The sequence below is a fragment of the Carcharodon carcharias genome, chromosome 14, assembly GCF_017639515.1.
Source record: "Carcharodon carcharias isolate sCarCar2 chromosome 14, sCarCar2.pri, whole genome shotgun sequence".
In the NCBI taxonomy this organism is placed as follows: domain Eukaryota; kingdom Metazoa; phylum Chordata; class Chondrichthyes; order Lamniformes; family Lamnidae; genus Carcharodon; species Carcharodon carcharias.
Genome location: NC_054480.1, coordinates 109,911,187 through 109,924,452, shown reverse-complemented (window position 1 = coordinate 109,924,452; position 13,266 = coordinate 109,911,187). Strand labels below are relative to the sequence as shown.

The 13,266-nt window shown below is 45.3% G+C and overlaps 1 protein-coding gene across 2 annotated transcripts in view; it reads right to left on the bottom strand.

Annotated features, from left to right (window-relative positions):
* Positions 1 to 4,602, bottom strand: part of LOC121286740 (SH2 domain-containing adapter protein F-like) — a 276,315-nt gene extending 271,713 nt beyond the window's left edge. Inside the window, exons 1-2 of one of the 2 annotated variants that reach the window (XM_041203762.1) lie at positions 4,386 to 4,602; positions 3,676 to 4,030 (exon numbers count right to left, since the gene is read on the bottom strand). In XM_041203762.1, the coding sequence (XP_041059696.1) occupies positions 3,676 to 4,008 (333 nt within the window). In that variant the 5' untranslated portion in view covers positions 4,009 to 4,030; positions 4,386 to 4,602. The remainder of the gene's footprint in view (positions 1 to 3,675; positions 4,031 to 4,385) is intronic. The other variant, XM_041203759.1, reaches the window with a different exon arrangement.
* Between the last annotated feature and the right edge of the window lie 8,664 nt (positions 4,603 to 13,266).

Here is a 13,266-nt window from a genome sequence, read left to right as displayed (position 1 = left end):
GCAAGATTAATCCAACTAGGTAACAAAGTTTGTTCCTGCTTGCAATTGGCTGTGGGCAGGCAGCGCACCAAGGGATGCACTAATGGAGGAACTGTATGGTTGAGACAGAAGATAATGTAACAAAACCCCCAGGATACACCTAGCTAGAGTTAGGAACAATGTTACCTCTGAATTTTTCTTGTTGTTTACAGTCTGTTTATTGCATTGCACTGTACATTCCAAAGGACTGTGTGGCTGCGCACCCTGGAGGCAATCCTGGGTAGCATAGTGTAGCTGCCCTTAAGTAACCATATCCCAGAGGTTCCATTCTTATCTATCTTAATGTACCATTTGCAATGGCTTCTCTTCCTGCACCATTTCTTTTTTTTTAATTCATTTACAGGATATGGGCTTCACTGGCTATGCCAGCATTTATTACCCATCCCTAATTGCGCTCGAGAAGATGGTGGTGAGCTGCCTTCTTGAATCGCTGCTGTCCATGTAGTGTAGGTACACCCACAGTGCTGTTGGGAAGGGAGTTCCAGGATTTTGACCCAGCAGCAGTGTTCCCCAAGGATCAATCCTTGGCCTCCTCTTATTCCTCATCTACATGCTGCCCCTCCATGACATCATCCATAAGCACAGCATTAGTTTTCACATGCACGTGGATGACACCCAGCTCTACCTCACCACCCTCTCTCTTGACTTCTAAACTTTTCCTAACTTACCAGGCTGCTCATCAGTACTGGATGAGCAGAAATTTCTTTCAATTAAATACAGGGGAAGTCTAAAGCCATTGTTTTTGATCCCAGCTCCAAACTCTGTTGCCTAGCTACCGATTCAATCCATCTCCCTGGCCATACTTTGGGATTAAGCCAGTCTGTTCACAACCTTGGTGTCGCATTTGATCTCAAGATGAGTTTCTGACGTCATATTCATGCCATTGCCAAGACTGTCTATTTCCACCTCCGTAACTTTACCCGACTTGTCCCCATCTCAGCTCATCTGCTGATGAAACCCTCATTCGTGCCTGTTATTACCTCTAGACTCAACTCCTGGCTGGTCTCTGACACCCTATCCTCCATGAACTTGAAGTCATCCAAAATGCTGCTGCCCATGTCTTAACTTGCAGCAAATCTCACTCCCCTTTGTGCTTGCTGACCTACATTGGCTCTCAGTCAAGCAACATCTTGATTTTAAAATTCTCATCGTTGCTTTCAAATCCCTCAATGGCCTCGCCCCTCCCTATCTCTGTAAGCTCGTACAGCCCCACAACCCTCAGAGATGGCTGCATTTCTCTAATTCTGGCCTCTTGTACATCCCCAATTTTAATCTTCAGTTGCCCAGGTCCCAAGATCTGGAATACCCTCCCTACACTTATCCACCTCTCCATCTCACTTTCCTCCTTAAGACTCTTCTTAAAACCTACCGTTTTAATCAAGATTTTGATCGTCTGATCTAATATCTCCTTATGTGGCTCAGTGTCATACTTTGTTTCTTTAATGCTCCAGCAAAGCCCCTTGGAATGTTCTATCATGTTAAAAGTGCTATATAAAATAAGTTGTTGTTGTTGAGTCAACAACTTCCGAAGAGAAGGGGTGAAAATTGGAATGGGGATGGGGAGGGAGGGGCGAGGTGAGGTAAAATAAGACACGTAGAAAGGCTTTATCATTTGATGGGAATTGGCAGGAATTAATAAGCCTGAGGCTGAGGACCCAGTCAGAGAACATTTAACATCACTCTGTCAATTTATGTGCAGGCTGCATGGAGCTATCAGCAAAATGTAATGATATCAAGCCAAGGTAACTGTTACCATGAGGTCAAATGCAGCCTCCTGAAGAACACTAGTGTGCAATTTACAGGGTAAATCTGTAAAAAAAAATTATATTCATTAACTGCTTTCCTAAGTGCGATGCCTCAGTATTATCAGGACTCCAGGTCAGCATTTGGGTAAATCATAGAGAATTAATAAGACTGCAATAGTTGGGCTGTGTGAAGATTTAATGCACTACAAACCCATAAGTGACACGTAGAACATACAATAGGCACCTGACAGACAGTTACGAGCCTGCCACTCATACAGATGATGGTGGATGTTAAACTGACGATTTATGAATGCTTGTAGAACCTTGAAATTGAGCAGCAGCCTTGAATCTCCCTCTCTGCCCTCAGTTACTAGGTTGTGCATCCCACAAGGGATTTTTCTCTTCTCCCTCTCCTTATGGTAGGGGAAATGCTATTCAGTTTTCATCTCCTGAAGTCAGGGTCAATTGTAATGCCAATTACAAGGGGTCTGTACCACTAGCCCAGCTGGGATCAGTTTTCTTGGTATGAATGGGGACACAGGTTACTGATGGTAGGGGATGGGGGCGGGGGGGCGGGGGCGTGGTGGTAGCTTGGAGCAGAGAGAGGAAAGGGGGCAGCAATGAGAGGGGCAGGAGAGACAGTCAGGGTAGGAGAGGGGAGACAGATGGGAGGAGAGAATGATGAGGCAGGAGGCAGGGCATGAGGTAGGGGGCAATGGGGGAAGGACACATGGGGCCATAAAGAAGGGAGCAGGGCAATGGGGGAAAGGGTGTGTGGGCAATGTAGGGGAAGAACAGGGGGCAACATGGAAGAAGAGTGCTGAGACAACAAGGTGGAAGTGTGCAAGGGGGCAATGGGGCAGAAGAGCATAGGATTGCAATGTTGGGGAAGAATGCAGGGAGGCAATGCGATGGAACAGCATAATGGGAGGGCAATGGGGTGGAACAGCACAGGGGCAATGGCAGGGAGAGCATCGGGCATTGGTGAAGGGAAAGTGCAGGTCAATGGGGAGTGCGCATGAGGGGGCAAAAGGTGGAGAGGGTGGGGGTAAGGGGTAGAGTGCGTGGGGGGCAACAGGTGGAGAGCATGGGGGACAAGGAATAGAGAACATGGGTGTAACAGAAGCAGAATGCGGGGGGGGGAACAAGGGGTAAAGAACATGGAGGTTAACAGGTGTAGAGTGTGGGGGGGCAAGGGGAGAGAGCAAGGGGGGCAACAGGTGGAGACAGTGTGGGGCAAGTGGTAGAGAACATGGGGTGGGGGCTAGGGGAAAACACAGTGGGGATAATGGGCAGAGAGCACATAGGGGGCAACAGGTGGAGAGTGTGGCAGGACATGGGGTGGAGGACGTAGGGGTACCAAGGGGTAGTGAACGTGGGGCAACAGGCGGGGAGTGTGGGGATAAGGGAAGAGCGTAGTGGGGGCAATGGGCAGAGTGCGCAGAGGGGGCAATGGACGAAGACAGTGGCAGGACATGGGCTAGAAAACATGGAGGTACCAAGGGCTAGAGAATGCGGGGGCAACAGGTGGGGAGTGGGGGGTGGGGGTGGGGGGTGGGGGGGCAGGGGGACAGCGCAGTGTGGACAACTGGCAGAGAGTGCACTGGGGACAATGGGGGAGTGAAGGTGGGGGTGGGTGTAGGTGCGGGGTAGGGAAACGCTGAAGTGGAACCTTCCTGGCTGGTGTGGGTCAGCCTCTCACTCAGCAGCTGGAACCCATTTCTCAGGTGGGTCTCACCATCGGCAGGGACTAGTCCACACTCAGTACCCTTCATTACTAAACCATGTGATCGGCCAGAAGTTTTACACAGAGAGAAAAACAAAACACAGCAGAAAATAAGCTGGGGGAGGCTGAATTGTGTGTAGTGGGGAGGGGAGGGCTAGTACTCACAGTCTCAGGCTTGCCCTTCGCCTCCTCTGTGCCCAGTATTTTTGCCCTGCTGCCCAGGTCGGTGCTGTCCACTTTAATGAGGCGGTGTTTGGGGGAAACATACTTGATGTCGGGGGAGGCTGGCTTCTGGTGCTGGGAGGAGAGTCCGAGCGGATGCTCGTTCTCTGAGACCCTGCCTCTGCCCTCAATCTCCTCGTAGGGGTCCTCGAAGTCCAAGTTCCTCTGGGCTCGGTAAGCCTTGAGGATCTCACTCTCGCTGTAGTCGGGTTTAGGAGGCTGGGGAGGCACCCGGCGGCTCCCGAAACTCAAATAGTCCTTCAGCCACTTGGCCATGTCTGGCGCCGCAGATTCGTTTCTAAAATTGACCGAGGGAGAGAGAGAGAGAGAAATGAAACTCTGTTAATTCCAGGAGAAACCGACCCGCGGAGATCCGGCAACCGCTTAAAAACACCCGGGGGGAATACATCAAATCCATGAGCCCTCATGTCAGTGCAATTAAATAGCTCATTTAAAGGTCTTCGTGACCAATCTTCCCCAAATCAGTGACTATTCTAACTTTCAATTTAATGTTTTCTTTTCAAAAGTTTCAACAATAAGGCGTTCATAAGGTTGCCACGAATAATAATTCCTTTTCGTGTGTGTGTGTTAAAAGAAGCCAATAATTGTCACTGTGCCCAGCCAAGGTTGCTGGAAGATGGAGAGTTGGTTACCTGTTTGTGGCAATGTGAAGCTTTACATCAGCCCTCGACCCCCCTCGCTTCTTCTCCGCTTCCAGTGATATTCAGGAGCTGGAATGTACTGTTACGGAACTGGAATCAGGCTGCGGTTTGAAGTGACTGAGAGAGAGAGACTCTAGGGAGCTGCAGTTAGATCCGCGGGGCTGGTTTCAGAAGCTGCATCTCTCTCTCTCTCTAGCTCCAAGGTGTGAAACATCCAGCAGCAGCCCCGAGCCACATTGCCTTCTCCTTTCATTAAAGGGAAAGAGCCACCCGCTCCTCTGGGCAGACAGCTCTATTGGCCGACACAAAAAAACAAGCAAAATAATAAACTTCAGCCATAGGAGAGGAAAAAAAGGTATTGACTGAGAGCACATCCCACAACAGTCAGCCTCCCTAACGAGGACAGACTCTACAGGCTTTTTCTTGTAAATTTGCAATTTGGTAATGCTGTGGTTAAAACAATTTTTTTTTAAAAAGTTCAGTAAATCAGTCTGAAATATTTCACTCTATCTCTCGCTACTTTCTGACCCGCAGAGCATTTTTGCAGAATTTTCTGTTTTCGGATTCCCAGTATCCGCAATATTTATAATAAATGCTCATTATCAGATTCATTAACAGGTTGAAATGTGTCAAGGAACGTTATGTGCTGTTTAGCAAGCGGACGTTCAGTCGAGGCTTGGGTGTTTCATCTGGGCTGGCACATCTGTGCTTTACTAAATGGGCGCTGTTCAGACTGGCATTAAACCAAAGCCCTTTTATTTAAATGGTGTTTAAAATGGCCAACGCTTCTCCCTGAACCCACCACCCCACCCCACCCCACCCCAAACCGCTTAACTGATTGTTCATCCCGCTGCTGTCTGTGAGATATTGCTCTGTACAGATCAACAGTTAACAGCCCTCCAACAAAAAAAAAGGGCTGATGCTTTAAGATGTTTCGAGCAGCTGCTATAGGAATACAAATTTGTAGACGGTTTGTTAGGAATATAAAAAAATTAAAACCATGTTCCCAAATTCTTAAAACTATCCTGAAGGTAAGATTTGAACAAAGGGCATATTTTACCCCACAATTGGTGACTGTGCCTGGGCCACCTAGGGCCTGAGTTTTGGAATTCCCACCCTAAAGAACGTCACCTTTCCAACTCTCTCTTCCTTTACCTCACTCCTTCAAACCAACCTCTTTCACCAAGTGTTTAGCCACCTGACCTAATACCTCCTTTGGGTTGGTGCCAATTTTTCATTTGATAACATTCCTGTGAAGCACCTCGGGACATTTTACTATGTGAAAGGTGCTGTACAAATGTAACTTGTTGATGCCATCAAAGGCAATCTGGTAAGGCAAAATGTTGGAGGATGTGGTTGCTACTATTTAATAATATTCATAGAATATTTAAGAATATTCATAGAATCTTACAGCCCATCGTGTCTGCGCTTGCTCTTTGAAAGAACTATCCATTTAGTCCCACATCCCTCTTTTCTCACAGCCATGCAAAGCTTTTCCCTCCAAGTATTTATTCAATTCATTTTTGAAAATTACTATTGTGCCTGCTTCCACTGCCTTTTCAGGCTTTCCAGACATGGCAACAAAAATATCTTCTTATATCCCATCTGATTCTCCAATCTGTCCTGAATGGTTACTGCCACTGGAAACTGTTTTTCCCCATTTACTCTGGCCAAAACTCCCTGTTAGTGTAACAAGTCGATAAGAAAAATGCTCTCTTTCACTGAAAGTGTGACCTGGGTCTTGAGGCACTCCCTGACTGGGGACGGTTTCCACTTAATAGGCACTATTACATTACAGGAGCCAACTGTAACTCTCCCTGTTAACATCCCTTATGGTGTCATCACTTTGACTTAACTGGGAACAATGGCTTTGCAGACACCTAAAAATGGCCATCCACCAAATCTTCATTCAGGTTAGTAGCAACCACACCCTCCAACCTTTTGCCTTACAAGGTTAACTTCTCTACACCCAGGACTCAGTCCTTTGTGTCTGCGCCCCAAACATCAGATCTCTTCACTCAAGGCACCAGCAACTGATGGAATACATAAAATGTAGAGGGTGAATCAGGGGCTTGACTTGAGTTTATGTAGTACCTCATGGACCTCAGAAAAGTCTCAAAGCATTTCCCACATGCTTTGTCCCTGACAAGAGCAGTGACTATCATTATGTAGGCAGATGCGGTAGCCATTTTGAGGACAGTGCGATGATACAAGCAGCAATGAGCTGAATGACCAATTAATCTGCTCCCTTATCCCAGGCAATGTATTGTGGGAGAAATGCTGACCAGGAGACTGAGGGAAATCACTTTCTTCTTCACAAACAGAGCTATAGGGTGTTTAATCACAACACAGCCTTGGGTTTTAATGTCTCACCTGAAGGACAAAAGTGACTCCCTGGAGCGAGGAGAATATTTTAGTGTGAGTGCCTAATGTTAGAAACTCCCTCACTTTGTACAAGGGAGCTCACGATGCCTCATTTCATTTCATTTCACTGATCCTCAGCTCACTGTGATGAGGATGGCTCATTATTTTCAAACCCAAGTTTACAGGCTTTGTTAAAGTCCTCAAAAATTGACAGCAGTTCATCCTCCCTAGTTCGGTGACTCCGCCGTGTCTGTTCTGGCAATCTGACCTTCCACATCAATGCTCCTTCTTCCAGTCTTGATGAAAGGTCATCGAACTGAAACGTTAACTCTGCTTCTCCCTCCACAGACGCTGCCAGACCTGCTGCGCATTTCCAGCACTTTTCTGTTGTAATCTCAGTTATTTAGTTTCCCCTTGTTCCAAAACAGGTCGGGGAGGAGAGTGAAGGAAAATGCTTGGTTGGTTTGAAGAATATTCAACGTGAAGCACTGCTAGAAGAAGCATTCAGAAGTCTTTGATGTTCTAAACAGGAAGAGCTTTCATCGTTTAAAGAGGAGCAGTGTCACCTTGGGAAGGAGGGAGGGAATGAACGCAAGTCTCATTTGTGAGAAGGCAGCTGCTGCTGTGTGACGGCTTCATTGCATCGGGTTGTAGTTCTGGGCGGAGAGCTTAATGTTTTACCTCGGGATGGGGAACCTACGGCCCTTGGGCTGGACCGGACCCATTGCTCAATTTCATCTGGCCTGCAGCACAATTTCTAAAAATTTAGACCGATGACCCGTAGCGCCTTCAAAATAGCATTTATCGGCATTGTTTACGAATTTGCTTTGGATAGAAGCGTCAGCTAAATTATTATAATAATATTTAACAATATAATATGCTAACTTAGCCATCTCATTAAAACAGCAGGCAGGTTGAATGTTACTGTGTTCTCTCTAAAGAAAAAAATGAATGAAGTTGATTTTTGTGTGTGTGTGGCCTGCGAATGGTTTTGTCTTTGTATAGATGGCCTGTGAGAGTAAAAAAAGTTCCCTGCCCCTTTTCTACATGGACTGGCCTGAGTGTTTGGAAACCCACAGTCTGTGCTAAATTAGTTGCAATCAGCAGGGGGTGGGAGATGATGTTATTTTCCCCCAGTGCTCTGAGGCAGGGGGAGGCAATTAAATATAAAATACTGCAGATGGTGGAAACCTGAAATAAAAACAGAAAATGCTGGAAATGCTCAGCAGGTCTGGCAGCACCTTTGGAGAGAGAAACAGAGTTAACGTTTCAGCCTTCATTCGAAATCAGGGGTCTAAAATATCCCTGCATTCTCGTTCCCGATTGCTATTCTGCACTTCCTTCTGGAAACTGCCTATGTATAGATGTGGTGGGGCAGGAAGAGACTGGACTGTGCCCAACTGTGATGCCCCCCATACCCAAATTGCCAACTGGCATTCACCGTGCTCACACATAAAGAATGGGGTGAGCTGCTCCTGTCCTTTGAATCGGATCCTAGCATGAGGCAGCAGCTTCGGGAGAAGAACTTGCAGGATAAAGAAGCGGCAGTGGAGAGAATGTGGCTGCGAGATGCGCCAGTCACATCCTCCCAGCAAGAGGGAAAAAAACGCTTCGAACTTCAAACTAGCCCCACATTGTGGGATGTTCCTGGTTCTTTCACGCTAATAAGCTCCTTTAATGAGAACAGCTGCAGCGGAGCACGAGTACAACGCCTGCCTTCTATCCTGCAGAAACATTATGTAAAATTATCAACACATCATCTGGAACCGAAACTGAATCAGTGCCTTGAGGACTGGAGTCAATGGCACATGAAGAGCTGAGCTTCACAAGGGAACAGCACCACCTGCTGCTCTATTCAGGAATTAATACTAATGCAAGAATCATTGAATAAATCAAATTCATGGGAGCAGGGAGAGGCCTTTCAGCCCCCCAAACCCTGCTCCTCCATTCGATAAAGTCGCAGTTGATCTATATCTAAATTCCACCTGCCTGCCTCAGTTCCCTAACTCTTCATACCCATCTCCAACAAAATCCTATCAATTTCAGTTTGGAAATTTTCAACTGACTTAGCCCCAGTTTTCATATGAGATGATGGTTTTTCCTTACACTTTGAGGATTGCATCCCTCAATTCTATTTCTCCCCAAGAGAAATCACAAGCTTGATTGATTGTTCCAGTAGGACCAGGTCTAAATGTCTCCTGGCGTGCATTGTCTTACACGAGCAGCTTTCTAATAATTTCTTTCTTTTTTGAGAGACTTGAGTGAAGCCCCAGGTCCAAAGTGCAGGACACCAACAAGCTTGAACAGAGTAGGACAGGTGGTAAGGTCAATGGAGTAGTTTAAAGATGCCAAGTTTGGATTTTAAAATCTTTCCGGTTGAAGGAGAAAGGGATAATGAAAGCATTAAGAAGTTTCAAAGACTCTGGGAATGGATGATTTGATAAATCTCAATGTCAACATTGTTTTCAAATAGTGAATTGAACTGAAGGTGTAGATGGGGATTGACTCTTCCTTCCAACAGATGGCACAGTTGTTATGTTGTCAGGTTTATACTCCAAAAGCCTGGACTCATGATGCAGCAATATAAGTTCAAATCCCACCATGGCAGCTTGGGAATTTAAATTTAATTAAATAAATCTGGAATAAAAAAAGCTAGTATCAGTAATGGTGACAATGAAATGATTTGATCATTGTTAAAAACCCATCTAGTTTATGAAAACCCTTTAGGGAAGAAGACTGCTTTTCTTACCCAGTCCAGCCCATACATGGCTCCAAAGCCACAGCAATGTGGTTGACTCTTAACTGCCCTCTGAAATGGCCCAGCAAGAGAATCAATTAGACTCAAGAAGGTGGCTCACCACCACCTTCTCAAGGGAAATTAGGGATGGGCAATAAATGCTGGCCTTCCCGCAACATCCACGAGCCATAAATGGATTAAAAAAATGTGAAAAGTGGCAGAATCTCAAAATTCAAGCAAAGGCAGTTAAAAAACAAAATCTAGGGAAATCTTTCACACAAAATGTTATGCAAATGTGGGCAACACTGGCCGAGAAATGCACAATCCAAAAAGGCACTGAAGTGTTTAAAAAAAGGGAGATATTTGTGTGTAAAGGAAGGGTTTTAACAGGAATGGAGAAAATGAGGGGATTGTCATTGAAAAGAGAAATAGCTGCAATGGCTGACATGCTGGAGCAGACTTGATGGGATGAATGGCCAACCCCCTGGTCCTACTCCCTGATAAGGATTCAGGGAGAGATGAGGCTTGGTTTTCTAAGGTTTTGTAAAAATGCATTTTCAGGTGGCTGCAGGATTCTGCAAGCCCTATGGTGGAATTATCGGTGTGAGAAGAGGGGAAGCTTAGTGACAGAGCTGAGGGTATATTTGCTTATAATTCTCTCTCACCATCTCTGTAAGGCAGGGTCTCATGGCAACTGTAGTGGTCTTGCCACCCGCTCAGCTGTGGTCCGTTAAAGCGGCCTAGAATAGTTAAGTCTGCTTTCAGCGACCTCCTCTTGATAGTGTTTGAGTATAGATACCATGTTTGACTGTGATGCCCCCTCTTTGGGTAAAAATCCTACCAGCATTCACAGCCTTCGTGAGTAATGAGCATATGCAGGAGGTAGTGGAGAATGACTAGACTGCACTGTAATACTACTGAGCTAACTAGGGGCATGAGAGGCTGAACTACATCATACTGCCCTCACCTGCCTCCCCACACATGCCAAAACTGTTGACATATAGAAACAGACCATTCAACCCATTCACTCCATGCTGGCATTTATATTCCATAAGCAAAAGTAACAAGCCAATTCAAGAAAGGAACGAAACAGAAAGCAGAAAACTATAGGCCAGTTAGCCTAACATCCGTCATTGGGAAAATGCTGGAATCCCTTATTAAGGAGGTAGTAGCAGGATATTTAGAAAATCATAGCCGGGCAGAGTCAACATGGTTTTGTGAAAGGGAAATAGTGTTTGACAAATTTATTAGAGTTCGTTGAAGATGTGCCAAGCAGGGTTGATAAAGGGGAACCAGTAGATGTAGTGTATTTGGATTTCCAAAAGGCATTCAATAAGGTGCCACATAAAAGTTTGCTGTACACGATAAGAGTTCACAGTATTCGGGGTGTTATATTAGCATGGAGAGAGGATTGTCTAACTAACAGGAAATAGAGAGTTGGGATAAATGGATAATTTTCAGAATAGCAAACTATAAATAGTGGAGTGCCACAAGGATCACTACTGGGTTCTCAGCTATTTACAATCTAATTAATCACTTGGATGAAGGAACCAACTGTACAGCCAAATTTGTTGATGATGCATAGATAGGTAGGAAGACAAGTTATGATGAGGACATAAAGACCCTGCAAAGGGATATAGATAGGTTAATGAGTAGGCAAAAAAATTGGCAGATGGAGTATAATGTGGGAAACTGTGAGGGTATCCACTTTAGCAGGGAGAATAGAAAAGCAGAACATTATTGAAATTGGGAGATTGCAGGATGTGGCAGTACAGAGGAATTTGGGTGTCCTTGTACACGAATCACAAAAAGTTAGCATGCAGATACAACAAATAATTAGGAAGGTAAATGGAATGTTGGCCTTTATTGCAAAGGGGATGAAATATAAAAGTAGGGACAACTTACTACAACTGCACAGGGCATTGGTGAGACCATTCCCTAGTGTACTGTGTACAGGCTTGGTTTCCTTACTTAAGGAGGGATATATTTGCATTGGAAGTATTTCAGAGAAGGTTCACAAAGCTGATTCCTGTGATGAAGAGGTTATCTTATGAGAAAAGGTTGAGCAGGTTGGCCCTGTAACCATTAGAGTTTAGAAGCATGAGAGGTAATCTTAATGAAACATATAATATTCTGAGGCAGTTTGACAGGGTGGATGCTGAGAGGATGTTTCCCCTTTGGGCAGAATCTAGAACTAGGGGACACGGTTTAACAATAAGGGATCTCTCATTTAAGATGGAGGTGAGGAGGAATTTATTCTCTCAGAGGGTCATTAGTCTTTGGAAGTCTCTTCCCCAGAGAAAAATGGATGCTGGGTTATTGAATATATTCAAGACTGAGTTAGACAGATCTTTATAAAAACAAAAAACTGCGGATGCTGGAAATCCAAAACAAAAACAGAATTACCTGGAAAAACTCAGCAGGTCTGGCAGCATCGGCGGAGAAGAAAAGAGTTGACGTTTCGAGTCCTCATGACCCTTCGACAGAACTGTTCTGTCGAAGGGTCATGAGGACTCGAAACGTCAACTCTTTTCTTCTCCGCCGATGCTGCCAGACCTGCTGAGTTTTTCCAGGTAATTCTGTTCTTGTTTTAGACAGATCTTTGATTGACAAGGGAGTCAAGGGTTATAGCGGACAGAGAGGAAAGTGGAGTTAAGGTCGCAATCAGAACAATCATGATCTTATTGAATGGTGAAGCTGGATGGCCTATCCTTTTTCTTATGATCTTATGAAGCCTCCTTCCATCCTTCCTCTATCATAATAATGCCCAATACCTTTCTCCCTTACATGCTTGTCTAGCTTCCTCTTAAATCCACACAATACACTTCAATTATTCCCTCCATTTTACCTAATTCCACATTCGCAACACTCTCATTTCTTGGTCACTATCTTACTGATGGCCTTCAGTTTGGTTCGCCCTTGGTGGACGGATGCTAGTGACCTTTAAGTACCTGCTCTCATCATCATTTTCATGGGTGACTCATGGCAGAGAACATCATCAGACTATCAATTCCAGTCAAAACCGATTGTAGCATCACCAAGCTCCTCACAACACACACTTTTTTCAGTAGTAGTCACTAGACTGTCATCAGCAGCAGCAACCAAGCCTGATCTCTCTTGTCCTGTAGGTCACTTGATGCCCAAGCAGAATCAGCTAACTCAAGATAGTCTGGGAGAGGACGTAAGAGCTTCCTGATCGTCAAGAGTCTGCTAATCATTGGATGAACTCACTGAGCCATTGTGGGGGACCGGGGCTGGGAGTGGGATGGGGGGGGGGGGGGGGGGGGGGGGGGGGTGGTGGGGTGGGGGAGGGGGTTGTTGGGGGGCGGTGGGGGCAGTGGTGGATCCAGATTTCCTGCATTTTGAGTCAGGCAGAAAGTTGAAGAGTTGCGGAAAAAAAAGTGACACCTAGTTTTGCCTCTGTGACTCGACTGAATGCGGCCACAGCGAGTGGGGTGATTTATAATATTGCCAGTTTCAGTGACACACCAGGCCCTGTTAGAAATTGGGTTGTCAGCCTGAAGATTGAAAGAGTAACTCACTTAAATCTGTAATAGAAGACAACATGGAATTTTGTTGACATTTTTCCATTCCATTTTCTCAATTTGGTTCCACTCTCCCTTTGGGTAATCTCATAATCATTCGCTTAATATGATTTTCAAAAGAAAAATGTTGATTCAATATGTGTTGCAAGTGTGTGACAGCCTGAAATTATAATGATTTGTAATTTAATATAAAAAAAAAGTCACTGGATTCAAAACATACCAGGGC